This window comes from Balaenoptera borealis (genome assembly GCF_965194805.1).
Source record: "Balaenoptera borealis genome assembly, chromosome: 5".
Lineage (NCBI taxonomy): Eukaryota > Metazoa > Chordata > Mammalia > Artiodactyla > Balaenopteridae > Balaenoptera > Balaenoptera borealis.
In genome coordinates, this window is record NC_138862.1 from 116894380 (window position 1) to 116914358 (window position 19979).

The following is a 19979-nucleotide window of genomic DNA, read 5'->3' on the forward strand; positions in this document are numbered from 1 at the left end:
ACAACCTCATCCATTGTTTCCTCACTTGGAAGGCCTGTGACAGACCCCCTGAGGCTGGCTATGAGTCTTCACAAGACCAAAAGTTGACAAAGGATTTTATGCAAGCTTTGAATAGAATTACAGTTATTAAACTTGAAGGTGTAACCAAGACAGTTGTTTCTTCCTTTAGGCTTAGGTAATTGACTTTCATCTCTGTAGTTCGGCCCCCTACCCACCACCCCCCCTCCCCGCCCCGTTTGTGTTTTTCTTAACAAAATCGTCTTGGTTTTTAATTTTTATTCCTCCCAGTTTATTTCTGATTATTTTTTAAAGACCACTGATGGCTCCTATAGTATGAAACTCAACAGTTAAACTTAATTTTGCCTCCTTTATGAAGGCTGACTTTTTGTTTTTTTTAATCATACTCATTTTAAAGGCCTTCTTGGGAAAACATCCAAGTTTTCACTCAAGGCAATGAATGAGCTCCCCATGGCAATGACTTCCAGTCTGGGATGAAGAAATCTGAAGAATTTTAGCAGTGGCAGTATTCAGATGTGAGGAAACAGAAGCAAAATAAAAGATAAATACAACTCCAGTGCAGGAGGTTGCACTGATTTAGGATTTAGCCTAATGATACTAATAGTGGTTTCCTACGCTAAGGATTCAAAGGAAGCCATTGTTATTTCAAAAGTAAGGTGAGTTTGAAAGGAGCAATCTCTCTCCTTTTCACGTGGATCCAGAAAGGTCTATAGTGTGTGGGGTTGACATTGCCCTTTGGTTTGGGAGAGACAACCTAGTTACAAGGCTTGGGACAAAGGACTGACATTCAGCTTCTGCTATCAAAGTTCGTTGTCTTTGATAAATACAGAAAGATCTCTGATACGGTTCATAAAACAAGAATTGTGGCACCAAATGAATATGCTTATCTTTAAAAGAAAAATGTAATAAACTCTCAAAAAAGAGTTTATGGAGTGGCACAGGGTCTTTCAGGCACCAGAAGTGACTTAAGATGTGGTCTGGAGGGAGGTAGACAAAGCTAGATGTCCCATCCATCTTTTTTTTTTTTTTTCTTTCTTTTTGGTTGTGCCGCGAGGCATGTGGGATCTTAGTCCCCTGACCAGGGATCGAACCCGTGCCCCCTGCAGTGGAAGCGCAGAGTTGTAACCGCTGGACCACCAGGGAAGTCCCCCATCCATCTTTCTAAGGACATATTGGAAACTCTGAGTAGAAGCTGATGTCATGCTAGTTTCTCTGAGATTAAGTTGTAATAACAAACCCTGGAAGTTGTATATGACCAAAAGTCTAATCACGTCTCCTCCCTCAGAAACCTTTATGCCTCAGCATCTGGGTTTCTCCATAATCTGGCACTTCCTACACTTATTTCCTGCTACCCTGTTCTCCAGCTACACAGTTGTTACCTTGCATGGTGGAACATAAACTTCTTGAGGGTTTATGTATTACCTATGTGGACTTCACAGTGTCTTACCCTTTGTAAGAGCTCAGTAATGTGATGTTTATGAGTTTGGTTTCAAGGGCCCTGTCTTTGGCTGAGGACAGGTGGAGGCGTCCTCATTATGTCAGTTATATGAGCTGGGAGAGTGTGAGAGGGCTGGTGGGCAGGAGCGCAGGGTCCGGCTTTGGGAGAGGAGTTTGCACTGTGGTATCCCAGTGCTTGGATGGCAGTGAGCACAGGGGGTTGGAGAACGTAGGCTCCTTGGACCGTGGGGAGGAACGCTGGGGCTTGTCCATCCCTGGTAAGGCAGAAAATCCTTAAGAGGGTGTTTGCACGTAGGGGCAGCTGGTCAGCTAAGTCATGGACTTATGTTCAGAGAGCCCCCTGCAAAATCCCCAACGTGGCCCAGCTTGGATGGAGAGTAAGTGGGCAAGCCTGACCTTGGCTGAAAACAATGTGTCAACCTCTTATAAGCAGATCCTAAGGGAAGAAGAGCCAGCATCATTTAACTGTTGTGTTGTTACTGGTGATGATGATATTGATAATGCTAACAATGAAAGAGATAATTGTTTTCCTTCTTTTAGTCACATAGAAAAAATCACCACATGGCAAGACCCTAGGAAGGCGATGAATCAGCCCCTGAATCATATGAACCTCCACCCAGCTGCCACTTCCACACCAGCGCCCCAGAGGTCCATGGCCGTGTCTCAGCCGAATCTCGGTAAGCTTTGACCGGAGCTGGATAAACAAGTATTCAACCAAGGGCCTCTGGAGCTCAGAAGCAGCTCTGGTTGCCTAAGTGCCTACTCACGCACCCAGATAGTATCTTCTCCTCCCTCTTGGCTGCATTACCCTTTCACTGTCCTTGCCTTCTTTTCTTTGCCTCTTGGCTAAAGAGTTCATGACACTGCTACCAGGGTTTACACTACAGCTCCAGCATCCGCTCCAGTTGCATTTATTGAAGTTCTTTGAAAACTCACTTAGGCCTCCTGTCTTCATCCAGACCAAGGCAAGAAGAGCACTTAGACCCTTTCTGTGAATTTGGTCCCTGAAGACTGCCAAAGTGTACAATTCGGCCTCAAATATCTTTGCTCTGCCCCGCCCCCCAACAATGTGTGGTTAACACCAGACTAGGTGTTTTCTTGCCTTATCTCATTCAGTCCTCACAACAACCCTACAAGAAGTGACAGTATTCCCATTTTATAGATGCAGAAACTTTCCCAAGTCCCAGCTGTGGGCTAGTAGAGCCGGAGTTGGAACTGAGGTTGGGGAATGCATTCAACCCTTACATAATCTGCGGGTGGCTTCTCCCCACACCTGCCCTAGGATAGGACGGCTCACATTTCACTTCATTTTGAATAAGTGTGATTTTAAACTTGAGATTAGTTTCTGCTAATTGCCTTTACTTCAAAAGAAATACAATTCTGCCCACTGGAGAGAGTCAGATGTGAATGAATGCACTCCTGCAGCAGAACCAATCAGCTTTTGTTGTTAGTCATTCTCTCCCACCTCCAAAGGCTAAAAATAAGAGGGCCAATTTTGAAGTTTTTAAAAAAATAGTGCCATTTTCAGGTAATGTTTCCATTTAAGATCAGATACCCAGATACTGCTTTATACACAGAACAGAATTTTAGAGAATGAAAAGAATCTCCTGTTGGATTTTCAGGAATGAACAGGATAAAAATGGAAGCAGTTTCCTGGACACCCTTCCTTTATAACTGTGGCTTAGCCATGGTGAGTATGGACTCAAGGAGACCTGAGTCAGTATATTCAAGTAAATATATTGTCCCTTCTTCCAAGAAGTCTGGATCTACCATTTTAAAGCTTGCAGATGTAAAATATATACAAAAAGCAAACGACTCAGAACAACCTCTGTTGTGTTTCGTATCTAAAGGGTAGATCAAGGAAAATGGTGTCACTGCTTCTACGAGCAGTGGTAAACCAAAGCTTTCCGTGAGTCACTTGTCCCCAGTATATAAGAGCTCAAGTAGAAAGCAGATGTGAGTGTAGCAAAGAAACCACAAATTAGGTAGCATTAGATGAGTTTCAGGGTTTCTTTAGCCATTTAATTTTTATTAAAAGTTCTAAAAGCTGTTTATTAAATTATTAATGTTAACTTTATAATCGATTATAATTGGAAAAGATCTTTCATGGACCTGGTTTAAAAAATTCAAACACTTTTTTCAAAGGGGTGTTCAAAAAGTAAGTCTTCCTCTGATACCCATGCCTCAGTCCCTTGTATGTTGCCTGGAGTCAATCAGTGTTTCCAGTTATGTGTATGTTTCTTCACATAAATGCTAGCACATTATACCCACTGTTCTGCACCTTGCCTTTTTTTTTTGTGCTCATAATATCTTTATTTATTTATTTATTAACATCTTTATTGGAGTATAATTGCTTTACAATAGTGTGTTAGTTTCTGCTGTATAACAAAGTGAATCAGCTATATGTATACATATATCCCCATATCCCCTCCCTCTTGCGTCTCCCTCCCATCCTGCACCTTGCTTTTTTCTACTTCTATATCCGTATACACAAAGCTGCCTCATTTTTTTTTTTAATTGCCCAGTAGTCCAACATGTTGATATGCTATAATTATTTAACTAGCCTCCATCTGATGGGTATTTGGGTTTAGTGTGTTGTTAGTGCACCCAGTATTGGAGTGAAGATCCTTGTTTGTGCTCTTTCATGTACTTTCCTTAATTTTACAAAATTGCACAACGAGTAGGAAGTGGACTAAATTAGAAGGACCTTGAATGCTAAAAACTTAATACTGAAGGCACATGTGAGTCTGCCCTCCCCCCATCCCCCCACGCACTAAAAGCCCAATTGCTGGTAAAGTTTATCTAAAGAAATTGTAATCTGAATGTCTGAAACAAGTTTACCTGTGGCTGAATAAAATACCTTTTTCCAGATTTCTAATAAATCGGGGCAGTAAATTTCTCAAGACACATTCTGGGGTTTTTCCAATAATATTTGAATATTTGCCCATTACAAAATGCGTTACTAGCCTCTCAGGAATCACAGATGTGTCCCAAGTTTGGAAATATAACGGGGAATGCAAAGTAAGCTTCAAAGACTGGGGGTAATTTAGAGAGTCACAATATGGTCCTAATAATAAATGATTTACTCAGAGTATTTTGTTTTAAGCTATAGCTCTGCCTGTAGTTTCTACTCTTTATTATCAACCTTTAAAAATAGAAAGAGCAGATCTTTCTACTGTTTTTTTTTTTTTTTGAGGTTTAGTATGTGGTATTTTATTTTCATTATTTTAGAAATAATAAGTGTACATCTGTGTTTACATATATTATACCTACGTCATACATTAGCATATATACGTAAACATATATATAAAGTCAATATTTGGAATATGATTCAAAACTTCTATGTCGGTTTTACATCAACTGCATTTTTTTTCTTTTTACCTTTTAACCAGAGAAGCTCCTCCTCCTCCTCCTCCTCCTCCTACTTCTTCTTAAATCTAGAATTTTGTTCTTTTCAATGGCATATATCTGACAAATAAGTGAACTTAAGTGATGTGTCCCCTTCACTGATAGGTATTTATGTACAAGTGAAAATGATGTCAAAATGCAATGAACATTACTGTCAGGTGATAGAATTAGTAATAAGCTAATTTTATGTATTTCTGGAACTATGATATAATCAGTGACATAGCAAAACACATTCAGCAATAAATCTCCTTATATTGTGATTCCGTGTTTTTCTGTGTGTTAGTGATGGACTTGGGAGTCAGACTGTCAGACTTTGAATCTCAGCTCTGCCTATTGGTGACTCTGTTAAGTCACTTAATTGTGCCTCAGTTTCTCCATATGTAAAATGAGGATTATATTTATAGTGTGAGGAGGTTGTATGAGATTATAAGTAAAGTGCATAGGTCCATGCCTGGCACGTAATGAAATGTTATATCATCATTGTTCTTTGTGGAAAGAAAAGTTTTATGTTTTATTTAACTATAGAATGTTAGATTTGAAGACAATTTCATTGTTCATCTTAAAAGCTCTCAAAAAAAATTTTTATTTTAGGCTGGTTAGTGTGCAAAGCGCTTTAAATTAGGAGCTCTGTATTTTTTACTTTCAGTGAGGATAGCGCCCCCTGGTGGAATTGTTTCAGTCCTCCCCGCCCCGTCCCCCCAAAGAAACTTCTTGTCAGTGGATATCTTATTTTTTCAGTAGATCTATTCCTGAAATGTGGGTTGCAAGGCAACCCATATTTTAATTGGGAGAGAAGAGATCCATCACTCAAAGGCATCCTGGAGTGAGTGACTTTGTGAAAGTCATTTTGTGAGTGACTTTGTGAGCATACTTTTGTCAGGCTGCCTCAGAATCCAGTGAAAAGGCATCTCTCTCTTGGCAGGATGGCAGATTGGTTGTGTATCTAAACTCACTCTCTTTTCAAATGCTGAAGTAAAACGAAACAGACTCTCAAGGGGTTATTTCAAATAGCCCTCTCCAGCTTGGTCTAATTTTTAACTGAAATGTTTGTTTTTGTATTTACCAAATCAGGTTGTCTGTCAGGTTTTATCCAGTTTGATTCTGTTTGAGCAGAGTGGTCCCCTTTGCGTCTGAGTCCCCAGAGATACCCAGTGAATGGAAGAAGAAAGGAAGGTTTTGGAGAACTTTAGATAGTGAAGAGGAGAGATTACCACTGGGTGGAGGCCATATCACTTGGGGGCTGACAACTTGTTTGAAATCCTCACTTTTCTGTAACACAGTGAAGGGGGAAAACTACTGTATGTGTGAAAGTTGATTTTTTTCATGACACAAACCAGGTAGGATCTCATATCTTTTAAGTGGGTTGTTGGTATGATTAATTACTTTTTTTTTTTTCTAAATATTTATTTATGTATTTGGTTGTGCCAGGTCTTAGTTGTGCCAGGCAGGCTCCTTAGTTGTGGCATGTGAACTCTTAGTTGCGGCACGCATGTGGGATCTAGCTCCCCGACCAGGGATCGAACCCGGGCCCCCTGCATTGGGAGCGCAGAGTCTTATCCACTGCGCCACCAGGGAATTCCCCTGATTAATTACTTTTAATAACTACTAAATTTTATTGAAGGAGGGGAAAAAATGAAACAAACAGAAAAAAAAAAAAGGACTCTACACAGGCCATATTATAATATATAAAACAATGGGCTTGGGGCAAATGGAACCTGCTAAGGAAATCAGTTAGGTTGTTAGGGTGGTAATGGGGGTGGTGTGGAGGGCAGGGACCTCTTTGTATAGTGGTTAATGGGAAGACTTGGAGTCAGAACTGAGTTTCTCTTGGGTTAGACATTTACTAGTACCTGGGTCTCATTTTCCTTATCTGTAATATGGTGATAATGATAGTCTCTTCCCCATAAAAGTTTTGGGTATTTAGGTATTCCATGCCTTGGTACCTGGCATAGAGAAAGCTCCCCAAGAAATATATTGTTATAACTATTATTATGGGCTGGTAGCCTGGCTTCTCCTCACTTTTCTGGCCTGTGTGTAGCCAGAGGAAAAGCCTGTGGTGTGTGCGATAGAAAGCCATCCTCTTCCTTCTCCCTCAGGAAAACCCAACCTCAGTTGCTGCAGCTTTGATCTTTTGGACACTTTTGCTTACACGTTGCGAAAATAATCTTGAACCCCAGGCAGCGACTGTGAGAAGCTGAAGAGGCCCACGCTCGAGCCCGGGCTCGTTCATGAGCAGAGAGAGTTTGTGAAGAACCAGTTCACTTCGAGCTCCACATGGAGAACCTTCTCCCTCTGCAAGTGCGATGGCGTCAAGGTCTTCCTGTTTCTCAGCACACATGGACTGAAGTCGTACAGTGACTTAAAATCTCCCCATATTTTAAAATGTCTTTGCAGAGAGAAAGTGACAGGCAGTTTTGCGTTTCTGGTGATAATCCTAGTGATCGTCAACCATGGTGTGCTGGCCTCCTGTCACACATTAATGGACCTCCTTGTTGGAATGAGGCCCTGACCTGGGGTGCCAGTATCCTCCCAGACAGGACAGGAAAAATAAAGACTGTATAACAACTTCACCAGACTGCCAGCCCCAGCCAGTTCAGAAACCGCTGGTAAAGGGCAGCCAGGGTGTATTTTTAATGCTATAGGAATTTTTTAAATATCACACACTCACACACACACGCTCCCCCTTTGAAGATGTGCCATCCACCAGGCCAGAGTCTGTCCTCCAGGTCTATCTTGATCTGTATTTCAAATTATAAACACATGTGTGGTTTTCTTGCTTGCTTGCTTGCTTGCTTTTCTTTTTGCAGGGTATGCTTTTCAAGACAAGATGGAAAATCTAGTCTCTGCTCAGTTTGCAAAGTTGGCTCCTTTGTCCCTCTAGGAAGTGTACAAAAGCACTTGAAGACATTTTATCAAAAGCAAATAAAATAGCTAAGGGACACCGCAGCCTAGTGTTGCTGAAAGCATGTAAAGAGGTATCCTGAAAGTTTGCTGAAAGTTAGATCTGTACGTAGGCTATCTTATTTTTGTCTTTTTCCAGTAGTTTTCTTCTAATCAAATTTATGTAGTGAGTTTATGGCAGACACATCTGGCTACTGTGATTTTTCCAGCTCTGATGTTCTCACTACTTTTTGAACTTTGCGGTTTCCGCAGCATGAATTAGCCTAACGCACACAAGCACATACACACACAAACCCAAAGACAAACTGAAAAACCTCCACGCTTATGGGGGAGGGTGGCGGTGATGGGGCGCTGGTGAGAGTGCTGTGGTGGGAAGTGGGTCTTTACGGAAGGGAAGGAAGACTGGTGAGCACAGGGAGAGGGGAAGGGGTTCTGGTTACAATGTTTTTTTGTTTCTTCATGATGAAAAAAAGAGAGCAGTTTTCTAAATGCTGTAGAAAATCAATATTATTTTCTTAGAGAGATTTGGAGGAATCCATCAATTGTCAGAATTTAGTCTGTCGGCATTATTTGAAGACCACTCTTTGGTGTTTCCTAAAGGAGATTCATTACAGTTCCTTCCTTTTAAGGCTTTTAAAGATTATGTGAAATGGGGGCCAAACACAAATAATTAAGTCAACTGATTCAATTCTTGTGCAATAAAGTGGGACGTAATAGTCGATAAAGAAATGAACCTTGTGTTTTCTTGAATCCCTCATCTATATCAGTATTCGTTCATCTGCATATGCATTAAGATTACGTGATGAAGACTTATAGATTTTATTACACAAAATTTAGAAATTTAGGTAGCAAATCTCCTCTTTGACAAGAAGTCTTAAGAGCCATGAAAAATGTTTGATGCCAAAATTTTCCTAAGAAAATATCCCCCAAGATAAAATTTCCAAGTAGTTGCTAGATGAACACTTTGGAAAACTGTACACAAAGATGCTCCCCCCCATTAAATGCCTGCAATATGAAAATAAATATATTTGTAACTATTAATAGTTATAGGACTATATGGCACGTGGAAAAATTTATTATATCAGTCTGATTTGATAAAGCAGGCAAAATTGTTTATACTATGATTATAATTTTGTTTTTTAAAAAAGACTTTGTTTAGATTTTCTTTTCCCACAAGGCGACGCTCTCCACCTGTGTATTTCTAGCCCATGGCCAAGTGCATTATGCGTCACAGGTGCACCACTTAGTAGCATGAATGTGTTGAGTAAATCAATTATGTATTTTTAGATGTTCACAGTGATTATAGTAAGGCTTTTGAATTGGGGGTGCTCCCCTTAATTTTCTCTGTAATATGGTGGTATTTTTATAATAGCCAAAAGAAAAAAAAAAAAAAGGAGAACCATTTGGTTGGTGCCTTGAGCTTTTTATGGTGGGAGAAGAGGATGGGGTGTAGGGAAGAAGTCTCCAGGCCCCATGTGCAATAGAGACAGAACCATGAATCGTCAGGCTTCTGTGTCTACCTGTGGCAAACAAGTCATCCCCTGGTCTCTAAGATCCGTGTTTCTTCAAGTGGAGGCCCAGGTCTAGCACGGGTCGGATTCCTTGGGCCATTTGTTACACATACATCTTCAGAGTCCAGTAGGAGCCTGATTGCTCCCCAAAGAACAGTCATGGGCAGCTGCTGGGAGAAATACTGCCTGGACCCCACCCCTGCGAAGTCCTGTCTCAGACCATGTAGGGTGGAGTCTAGGAATGGGCGCTGTTTTCAAGTGCTCAGATACCTCTGGTCACCAGCCAAGTGCAGGAACAGCCACGGAACTCTGTGCCTTAGCACAGAGATTGGAAACTGCCGTCAGAACAACTGGCAAAAACGCATTCAGAGATCCAGTCTTTAACTTGAGTTACCTGAAAAGAACGCCGAGTGTGCTCACCAACTTCTTCTTTTTTTTTTTTTTTTTTAAAAGATTTATTTATTTAATTGATTGATTGGTTGCTATGTTGGGTCTTCGTTTCTGTGCTAGGGCTTTCTCTAGTTGCGGCAAGCGGGGGCCACTCTTCATCGCGGTGCGCGGGCCTCTCAGTATCGCGGCCTCTCTTGTTGCGGAGCACAGGCTCCAGACGCGCAGGCTCAGTAGTTGTGGCTCACGGGCCCAGTTGCTGTGCGGCACGCGGGATCCTCCCAGACCAGGGCTCGAACCTGTGTCCCCTGCATTGGCAGGCAGACCCTCAACCACTGCGCCACCAGGGAAGCCCTCTTTTTTTTTAATTGAGGTGTAGTTGATGTATAATATTGTCTAAGTTTCAGGTGTACAACATAGTTATTCACAATTTTTAAAGATTATACTCCATTTATAGTTATTTTAAAATATTGGCTCTATTCCCTCTGTTGTACAATACGTCTTTGTTGCTTATATATTGTATACATAGTCGTTTGTACCTTTTAATCCCCTACCCCTATCTTGCCCCCACCTGCTTCCCTCTCCCCACTGTTTGTTCTCTGTATCTGTGAGTCCTGTTTCTGTTTTGTTATATACATTGATTTGTTTTATTTTGTAGATTCCACGTATAAGTGATAACATATAATATTTACCTTTCTCTGTCTGACTTATTTCACCAACTTTTAACTGTGATTTTTGCCTGAAATAGACATTTATGGTGACATTGGCATTTGTCACTTTGGCACTTGGTGTCACTGCACACATGAGCTTTGGGTATGTGAATGCTGAAGCCACTTTCCAGTGAGTTCTGACCCCAGTCATACCAAGTAAACTTCAAAAACTAGGGGAGACGTTGCAGTTTGGCATCTAGAGTTTTGAAGTGTATTGTCTAAATTCATAGGGTCAGTGTATAAGCCTTTGCTAGCTGAGAGCTGACCAAAGAGTCAGGCCTCTGCAAGCTTAAAGCCCTGAAAAGTTCTGGAGGGGCACCCCATACCCCAGAGAAGCACAGAGTCTCTTAGGAAAGAGGTAAAGGCCAGGTCAAGCTTTTCCTTAGTCCCTTCTTTGTGGGCACGACCTTCATTTACTTATTTATTTTTAATGGAGTCTAATCTCTTCACTAAGCTGTGGGCCTCTGTTTCGAGAGTTTTAAAAATAATTGGGACAGTTTTAGTACTATCTGCTGGCTGACTTCCAGTAGTTTGTCCCCAGGAACTTCCTTGCTGTGGAGAATGTTGCCCAGTTACAGTTTTAGGCAGAGGGATTCTGGGATGGTTTGTCATTCGGCCACTTGTTCCAAATTGATAAGTGTTGAGTGACATTTGGACACTTTTCTTTGATCTCCTCTTTGGGGCTCCTGGTGATGTTGTCCCCACCTGATCATCACCTCCCCCACCCTGTATCAACTGCAAGATTGATTTCTTCTTCCTTTCTGGAAGTCTAAATTTATTCCCGGGGTGTTTTGCAGTTGCTGGTGGTCAGGAACAGCTGTTCTGCCACGCTTGACTCTGGATAATTCTCTGTGATGAAGTCAGCAAAATAATACCATAAGAGAAGCCAGGAAAACAAAAGCCTTCATGGTCTTTTCTCATTAAGTGCACTGAAGAGAGGAAGATCAGCCATCTCCCTGGTTTAAAAAAAAAAAAATGCAGGAAAAATTAAGATTCTAAAACATATTTGAGGCAGCAAGATTCAAGAATGTTATTTTCCTCCCATGTTATATAATTACTACTTGGTCCTTGTAGACAATACTGATCAGCAAAAAATGAGAAAATAAAAAACACTGTAATCTGACCATTCAGAATCACACTAACATTGTCTCATATTTGTCTTTTTTCAATACAAATGTAAACAAAGGAGGTTGGAGAATCCTCTATGTTCTTTTTTGTAGCCTGCTTTTTTCACTTAATGTATCATGAGCATCTTTCTGTTTCAATAGATATTTTTTGATTAGCTGTTTTTATTGGAAAAGTAACACAAACATGGTGAAATATTCAAACAGTTCTAAAGAGCATTCAAGAGAAGTAAAAGTCTCCTTCACACCAGGACCCCCCGCCCTTCTCTCCTCCCCAGAGAAACCACTACTACCAGCTTCCTCAGTACAGTCTTCCCTCTTCCCCTGGTAACCACGGGGGATTGGTTCCAGGACCTCCACTATACCAAAAACCGAGGATGCTCAAGTCCCTTGCATCAAATGGTGCAGTGCAGTCCACCGTCCGTATCCGTGGTTCCTCATCTGCAGATTCAATTTCTATCCACAGTTGGTTGCATCCGTGGATGTGGAACCCACAGATACAGAGGGCCATCTGTATTCCAGAAATACTCTACATACGTATGTGTGGTTGGATGTATGTGCCTTTTTAAAACTTAACATATCTTAGAGAGCTTCCTACATTAGCACTTATAGATGTATTTATTCTTTTTTAGCAGTAAATAATATTCCATTCTACTGATGAACCGTAATTATTCAACCGGTCCTCTAGGCTGGATATTTAGGTTCTTTGCTGATTGTTTGCTATTTTTAAACAATGCCGCTATGTGTGTCCCTGTATGTAAATCCTTGTGCTATATGCTGTTTATGTATAGGATAATTTTGCAGAGGTGGAATTCCTGGGTCAAAGGTTATGTGCATTTAAAGTTGTAAAGTTGTTCCACTTCCCTCCAAAAAGTTACACCAATTTACACTCCTGCCAACAGTGTATTAAAGTGTTTCTTTCTCCCTACTCAGGCCAATAATGTTCATTATCAAACATTTTAGTCTTTATAATTCTGATAGGTACAAACTAGATTCTCATTGTTTAGTTTATACATGTATTTAAGTTATGAATGGACTTAGACATATTTCTTTCTATACACCATTACATCATGTTAATGACTGTACAATATGCCATTGTGTGACTCTACCATAATTTATTTAACCAGTTCTTTTATTGAGGGACATATAGATTGGTTCTATTTTTTATTATTATAAATGATATTCTTATATGTAAATTTTTGTGCCTTCCTTAATTTCCTCATTTTTTCCAGTTTCTTTGGAATGTTAATTTGTTAGGAAAGCATGAGAATTCCTTTTAAAAAAACACAGTTTTGACCTGGTTTACTTTCATCGAACTAAGTTAAGTAATTGTCTGCAGGTCCACTGTGTGTGTTGGGGAGGATTTGTTTGGGCTGCTACTTTCTTTTACAAAAAAATGATTTAAGGTTGCCACAAAAAGTGTATTTTTAGCCAGGCACCTAGCTTTCCCACTAGCTCTGGTTTTCAGCTTGCATATCCATATGTTTTTGACTAAGCCATAAATGGAAGTTTCATTTGAAGTTTGCTTCCCAGTACATGTCATGCATTTCATTCCATATTATTTTCGTCCTTTTCCTTTCCAGTATTATATTTCTCAGGCACCAGTGAAGAGTGAGTTTTCAGTTTTGCCAAGAGTTAAATATTTGCAGAGATGGAAAAAACAATAAAGTAAAAAAAAAAAGAAAAATTAATGTGGCTGATTTAGTCCTGGCTCACAAGACTTTCATATAGCTGCTTCAAAGCTCACATTTTAAATATCCAGAAAAATATTCTATTTTCACTCTTATCAATTGCCATAATGCCTGAATTAATTAGAATGGAACTATCATTTCTCCCCAAATGGAATTGGATCATCCCATCCTAGCAAAATGAATGCTCAGGGCAGCTGCAAATGGAAGTTCCTTCTCCAGCCTCCACTCTGTCCTTCTTAGCTTGTCCAGTTTTCCTTTTATTGAGAAGGCCAACATGGAACAGTTTCTTCACCTCTGATCTTGGGAAGTGAGGGCCTTTCATCCCAGGGCCTCAAGCTTTATAGTCAACTAACTCTTGGAGCCCAGGTTCTACCCAAGAAAACCTGTAATTCTTTAGTTCAGTGTCTTCTTGTTAGGTACAGTTTTCCAGAGCTGTTTCTTCTGAAAGACCAGTCCCATAGGGCACCTCTTTGTCCTGTCTTTCCAGGCTCTCTATTTTTTTAAAAATGAGATTTTTTTTTCTCTTTTAAAAAAAATTGAGATGTAATTGACATAAACATTATATTAGTTTCAAGTGTACAGCACAGTGATTTGATATGTGTATATGTTGTGCAGTAGTCATGACAATAAATCCTTTTTTTCTTTTTTGGCCACGTCACACGACATGTGAGATCTTAGTTCCCCCACCAGGGATTGAACCCGCACCCCTTGCATTGGAAGCATGGAGTCTTAACCACTGGACCGCCAGGGAGGTCCCGCGACAGTAAATCTAATTAACATCCATCACCACACATAGTTTTTTCTTTTTCTTGTGATGTGTCGACTGAAAAAAAAATCGCACAACCTAAAAGCTGAGAATTATGTTTTATTCGGGGAACTTACTGAGGACTATAGCCCAGGAGACAGCCCCTCAGATAGCTCTGAGGCGCTCTTCTGAAGAGGTAAGGGAGGAGCCATGATATATGGGAGTTTCTGCTGCAAAAAAAAAAAAAAAAAAAGTCACACATCAAAAGATTACTACTAATCACAAAAAACAGACATCTCAAGTTAATGATTTTAGTGCTTTTCTGTGTATGGGAAGATGCAAGAGTCTGGACTCATTGAAATTTTTCCTTTGATTTACATGTTGATTATCTAGGGCCAGCATCCTTTTTTTCTCCATCCTGAGTGCTCCTCAGGTCGGCTGCTGGCTTGATGGCAGGCACCACTCTTTGTTTACTGAAACGGCAGCCAAAAGTTTTTTTGTCCACAAATAACAGTTGGGGTCGGGGATGGAGGTGGCGAGGCTGGGAGGAATGGTGAGTGTGAGGTATCAGGATCGTGTAGCACCTGTTACAATTAGGGTTCTCTCCCTCCAAACCCCAGTCAGTTCTCAAAACCACTGAGCAGTAGTAGTTTCCCCGAAGAGAAATAACATCACAGCACAATGGCCCGTATACTGCACAGTTTGTCTGGACTCTGCCAGGCTGAGAATTTTCAATCTCCAGGGAGTTTAGGGTGTGTTTAGGGGAAGTTTTTTCTTTGCTGTAATATGTCACCTTTTATTTTGAAATAATCTAAAACTTACACAAGAGTTTCAAATATAGTACAAGGAACTCCCACATACCCTTTGCCCAGATTTGCCTTTGTTAATTGTTTATGATTTGCCTCATTTGCTTATCTCTCTTTTTCCGTATGAAGATGTATTTTATATATATATATATTTTTTTTTTTTTTTCTGAACTCTTCAGGACTAAGTTGGAGATGTTATGCCCTTTTCCCCGTAAATACTTCAGATCATATTTTCTAAAAGGATGTGTTCTTACTTAAGCACAGTACAGGAAGACCTCATATTAACTGGGCTTCACTTTTGTGCTTCACAGATACTGCATTTTTTAAAAATTGAAGGTTTGTGGCAACCTTGCATCACACAAATCTATCAGCACCATTTTCCCAGCAGCATTTGTTCACTCAGTGTCTCTGTGTCACATTTTGGTAATTCTTGCAATATTTCAAACATTTTCATTATTATTATATTTGTTATCGTGATCTGTGATCAGTGTACTTTGATTACTAATGCAAAAAGATTGACTCACTAAAGGCTCAGATGAGGGTTAGCATTTTTTAACAATAAAGTACCTTTTAATTAAGGTATGTACTTTTTTTAGACATAATGCCATTGCATTATATATATTGTCTATGTGTGTGTGTATATATGTATATATATATAATAAACTTAATAGACTACAGTATAGTATAAGCATAACTTTTATATGCACTGTGAAACCAAAAAATTTGTATGCCTTGCTTTTTTGCAGCGGTCTGGAACTCAACCCTCAATATCTCTGAGGTATGCCTGTATGGTATGAAAATCACGAAATTTAACATTGGTACAATACTGTTGTCTAATCCACAGTCGATATTTGAAATTTCATTTGCCACAATAATGTCCTTTTTTCCCCCCCAAATATTTATTTATTTATTTATTTGGTTGCATCAGGTCTTAGTTGCGACAGGTGGGCTCCTTAGTTGCGGCTCACTGGCTCCTTAGTTGTGGCATGCATGTGGGATCTAGTTCCCAGACCAGGGATCGAACCCAGGCCCCCTGCATTGGGAGCACGGAGTCTTAACCACTGCACCACCAGGAAAGTCCCCTCAGTAATGTCCTTTATGGCCTTTTTGGTTTCTGGTCCAGGATCTATTGAAGGTCATGCATTGCATTTAATTGTCCTGTCTCCTTAATCTCTTTTTACCTAGAATGATTCCTCAGCCCTCGTGTTTCTGGACCTTGACATTTTTGAAGAGTATGGGCCAGTTATTTTGAAGATTGATTTTAATTTGGCTTTGTCTGGTGTTTCCTCCTGGTTTAGATTTAGGTTATACGTTTTGGGCAGGAGTACCACAGAAGTGATGTTGTATTCTTCTCCCTGCATCCTGTCAGGAGGCATGTGATGTCAGTTTGTCCCAGAATGGGTGATATGGGAGGAGTTTCTTGGGTCAGCTGGCTCCTCTCATGAGTGTGTCCGATAAAGACAGTGCAATAAGAGGAAAAACTTTCTGGTCCACCAGGACTCTGTAAGATGTGGCCTCAGGTCATGTAAACTCTTTTCCTTCCTCTGGATGATGAGCAAATGCCATATCTAGCATGCTTACTTAGGCTTCACAGAACACTATTTAATTCATAAATAATGCTATATTGGTGTAGAAACAGACTCCCAGACTTAGAGAACGAACTTATGGTTACCAGGGGGGCAGGGTAGGGGGAGGGATAGATTAGGAGTTTGGGATTGACACACTGCTGTATTTAAAATGGATAATCAATCAGGACCTACTGTATAGCACAGGGAACTCTGCTCAATATTATGTAGCAACCTAAATGGGAAAAGAATTTGAAAAAGAATAGATACATGTATATGTATAACTGACTCACTTTGCTGTACACCCGAAACTAATACAACATTGTTAATCAACTATACTCCAATATAAAATTTAAAAAATGCTATATTGGTGTAGCTGTATATACAGAGATAGAGTTTTGAAATGAAACTGTGATGCTTCCATCCATTGATTCTACTCTTGCCTCTTCCAACACACTTAATTCAGAAGTGTACATATAGGGACTTCCCTGGTGGACCAGCGGTTAAGACTCTGCGCTTCCAATGCAGGGGGTGCGGGTTTGATCCCTGGTTGGGGAACTAAGATCCCACATGCCGCGTGGTGTGGCCAAAAAAAAAAAAAAGTATACATATAAATAATTGACTTAAGTTGGGATAGAAAACAGTGGCTGAGAAAATAATAAAACCAGGGAGAAAAATGCATGCTGCAGGCCTTGTGTGGTTGCTAGAGGTGCCTGCAGTTTTGATTCTGAGACTTGGGGGGCTCGTGCTCGGAGGACGAGATACGTTCAGTTACAGGAGTCAAAGCATCCATCAGGGAAAGGCTCGCCTGGTGTGGAGGAGAAGCAAAGTTTTTCCAGGTATAGAGGCCTAAGGGGTAGTTCTGCTAATTCCCCATAAATGATCTAGACACTGCGATCTAGCAGTCCTCAAAAAGTCTCCCAACTGTGAACACCCGGAGTTCTAGAGAGAGGTTTTCTCTACCCTTCTTTGACCCTAGGTGGTGGCTTCATCTCAGAGAACCAGCCAGGAACGGCTGTAGACCACAAGGCTACCCCGCGTACCTATTTGGACTCAGACATACAATTTAGAAAATCCAGAGTTGTAGCTTTTTGTTGTTGGTGTGTGTTTTGTTTTGTTTCCGTTTTTAAGAACAGGGCCCCCTTGGCACACCCTGACAAATGAAATTTAGAGGCGTAGGTTTTTGTTTTGTTTGGCTTGGGACCGGAATCTCCTTTTGAAAGTGTTTAAGAGCAGAGCTGCTTTGGTTTCTACCTCTCCTTACCTCCACCGCAGAGCTTATTCTTTTCTTGCCCAATGATGACTCTGAACTACCTCACAGGGCTGAGAGACAACAGCCCAGAGACACAGATCCCTAACTTCTCCATCTGTTGATTTCTTCAGAATTTTTTATTTCAGCATGGTGTATGAAGTACTCTGGCAGTTTCTCATGTAGTTCGAGCAGTGGCCCGAAGGAGATTTCTATCACTTTGGAACAGAGGCTAACCGCAGTGCCTACCACAGCCACGATGCCCCATAGGCCCCGGTCCCTGCGTCTCCCCCTGTGCCCCTCAGCCACGTGGGTTAACCCTGTTTTGCTCAAGTACTCCAAGCCTACAGGTCAGGCCCCTTCCCACCTCAGGACCTTTGCACTTGTTCTCCCTCAGCCTAGTATGCACCCCACCCTGATTTCTGCACTTCATCCAGATGTTTTTATTTTTATTTTTTTGTGGAAATTTCTTTCTTTTTTTTTTTTAATAAATTTATTTATTTATTTTTGGCTGTGTTGGGTCTTCGTTTCTGTGCGAGGGCTTTCTCCAGCTGTGGCGAGCAGGGGCCACTCTTCATTGCGGTGCGCGGGCCTCTCACTGTCGCGGCCTCTCTTGTTGCGGAGCACAGGCTCCAGACGTGCAGGCTCAGTAGTTGTGGCTCACGGGCTTAGTTGCTCCGTGGCATGTGGGATCTTCCCAGACCAGGGCTCGAACCCGTGTCCCCTGCATTGGCAGGCAGATTCTCAACCACTGCACCACCAGGGAAGCCCATCCAGATGTTTTTAGATCACACATTACCTCTTCAGGCACAGAAGGAACGCCTCTCTCAAATAGTTCTGCATTTGTTTGTTCAAAGCCCTTATCATTAGAATTATACTATATATTTGCTATTGTGTCTCCCCACTAGACTATAATCTCCTGAAGGGCCAGGGCCTTTCTGTCTTGTTCATCAGTATCTCTAGCACCTAGAAACAGGGCCTTGCACCTGCATGGGGCTCAGCAGATATTTGGTGAGTGAATATTTAAATGAAACTTGGAACACTGGAAAGAAAAAAATCATCCATAGGCTTACCATCCGAACACCACCACTATTAGTATTTTGATACATTTTCATTTCAAAGGTAATTAGCCTTTTGGGGGTCACTAGAAATCCTATAAGATCTAGGGGTACATGCATATAAGCACAAAGTCCCAAAATTTGACAAATAATTTTAGCAGATTTCTTAATCCTGCTACCCCTGGTTAAATTCTTGTTTTGTTTTGGTTTTTTTCCTGAGTACTCATGGCTGGTTGCAAAACACCCGCCATCACCTTACTGTATTATTTCTGCTAATTTGATTGCTGAAGAATGGCTCTTTAATTTGCATTTCTATGATTCCTTGTGAAGCTGATCATTTTTCCATGTTTGATTAGTAAATACATGTTCTCTTTCATAAGTCGTTCAAATCCTTTGACTTATCTCTTGGAGTGTCTGTTGTATGAGCTCTTTTAATAATAAAGATGTTTACTAAAATGGCACGTAATAAAAAGAAAACAGATTAAGAACCAGCGGCAACTTCTCACTTCTTGTGGAACGCAGCTGTGGATTCATTTTCTGTTATTGAGCTTGGGTTGCCACACTTTGCACCTGGAGTAGTTTTAAAATCATTCAGGAAAGCTAACCAATAAAAAGCTACAATAAACTCTCTCCTGACTAATGAAAATAAATGCATGAATCAGAGTTTCCATTTCCTGCTGGGATAAAAGTATACCTATTGTCTGAAGATAATAAAACAAGAAAAGTTTTGGTTTTGCCGCTGTTGCCAGGCCATGGAATTAAATTCAAAGACACAAAGATAACTTTGTGAAGCAGCACAGTGAAGCACCCAATTTCCTCTTTTTTCCGAGTTAGGTCATTATTTGCCTAAATTCACTGCCTTCATAGATGTGCTTCCTGCCTGGCCAGTTTTGATAAATCTTGAGCTATCCCAGAAATCAGATGGAATCTGAGTAGCACGTTCGGGTGCTGCTTTAGGTGGAAGAAATATGGTTTCTTTACAGCAAAAGGACCCAGATAAATGAACATGCCAGAAAGATGTGATTTTTTTTTTTTCTAGCTTGTCCTGGATCTGTCAAAACCGTGAAAACTGATGTTGAAATCCTTTAAATGCCAATAAAATATACATTGTAGATGATGCATTTGCTAGGAAAACATAAAAACCTAGGTTACAGGCATTTCCGTCTTTACACCTAAGAGAGCAGAGTTGCCTGAATACTTGCACCCTGGTTTGTTGACTAGATTACTGTTTGGATGGGCAGACAGGATAGCAAGTAAGAAAATCGTTTGCTGGTGCTAAAAATTGAGGGTTTCTTGTGAAGTAAATGCAGCTTGGGTTACAAGTCTAAAACCAGACCAGCTGGGGGCA

At 40.7% G+C, this 19979-nt stretch overlaps 1 protein-coding gene and 1 long non-coding RNA gene across 2 annotated transcripts in view; one reads left to right on the plus strand and one right to left on the minus strand.

Moving 5' to 3' along the window:
* WWTR1 (WW domain containing transcription regulator 1) overlaps positions 1 to 19979 on the plus strand; it is a 129236-nt gene that overhangs the window by 75728 nt on the left and 33529 nt on the right. The window contains exon 3 of the mRNA XM_082394480.1: positions 2017 to 2153. Within this exon, the coding sequence (XP_082250606.1) occupies positions 2017 to 2153 (137 nt within the window). The remainder of the gene's footprint in view (positions 1 to 2016; positions 2154 to 19979) is intronic.
* Positions 9736 to 19979, minus strand: part of LOC309629967 — a 156616-nt gene continuing 146372 nt past the window's right edge. The window contains exon 3 of the long non-coding RNA XR_014245336.1: positions 9736 to 10039. This is a non-coding gene — a long non-coding RNA (uncharacterized lncRNA). The remainder of the gene's footprint in view (positions 10040 to 19979) is intronic.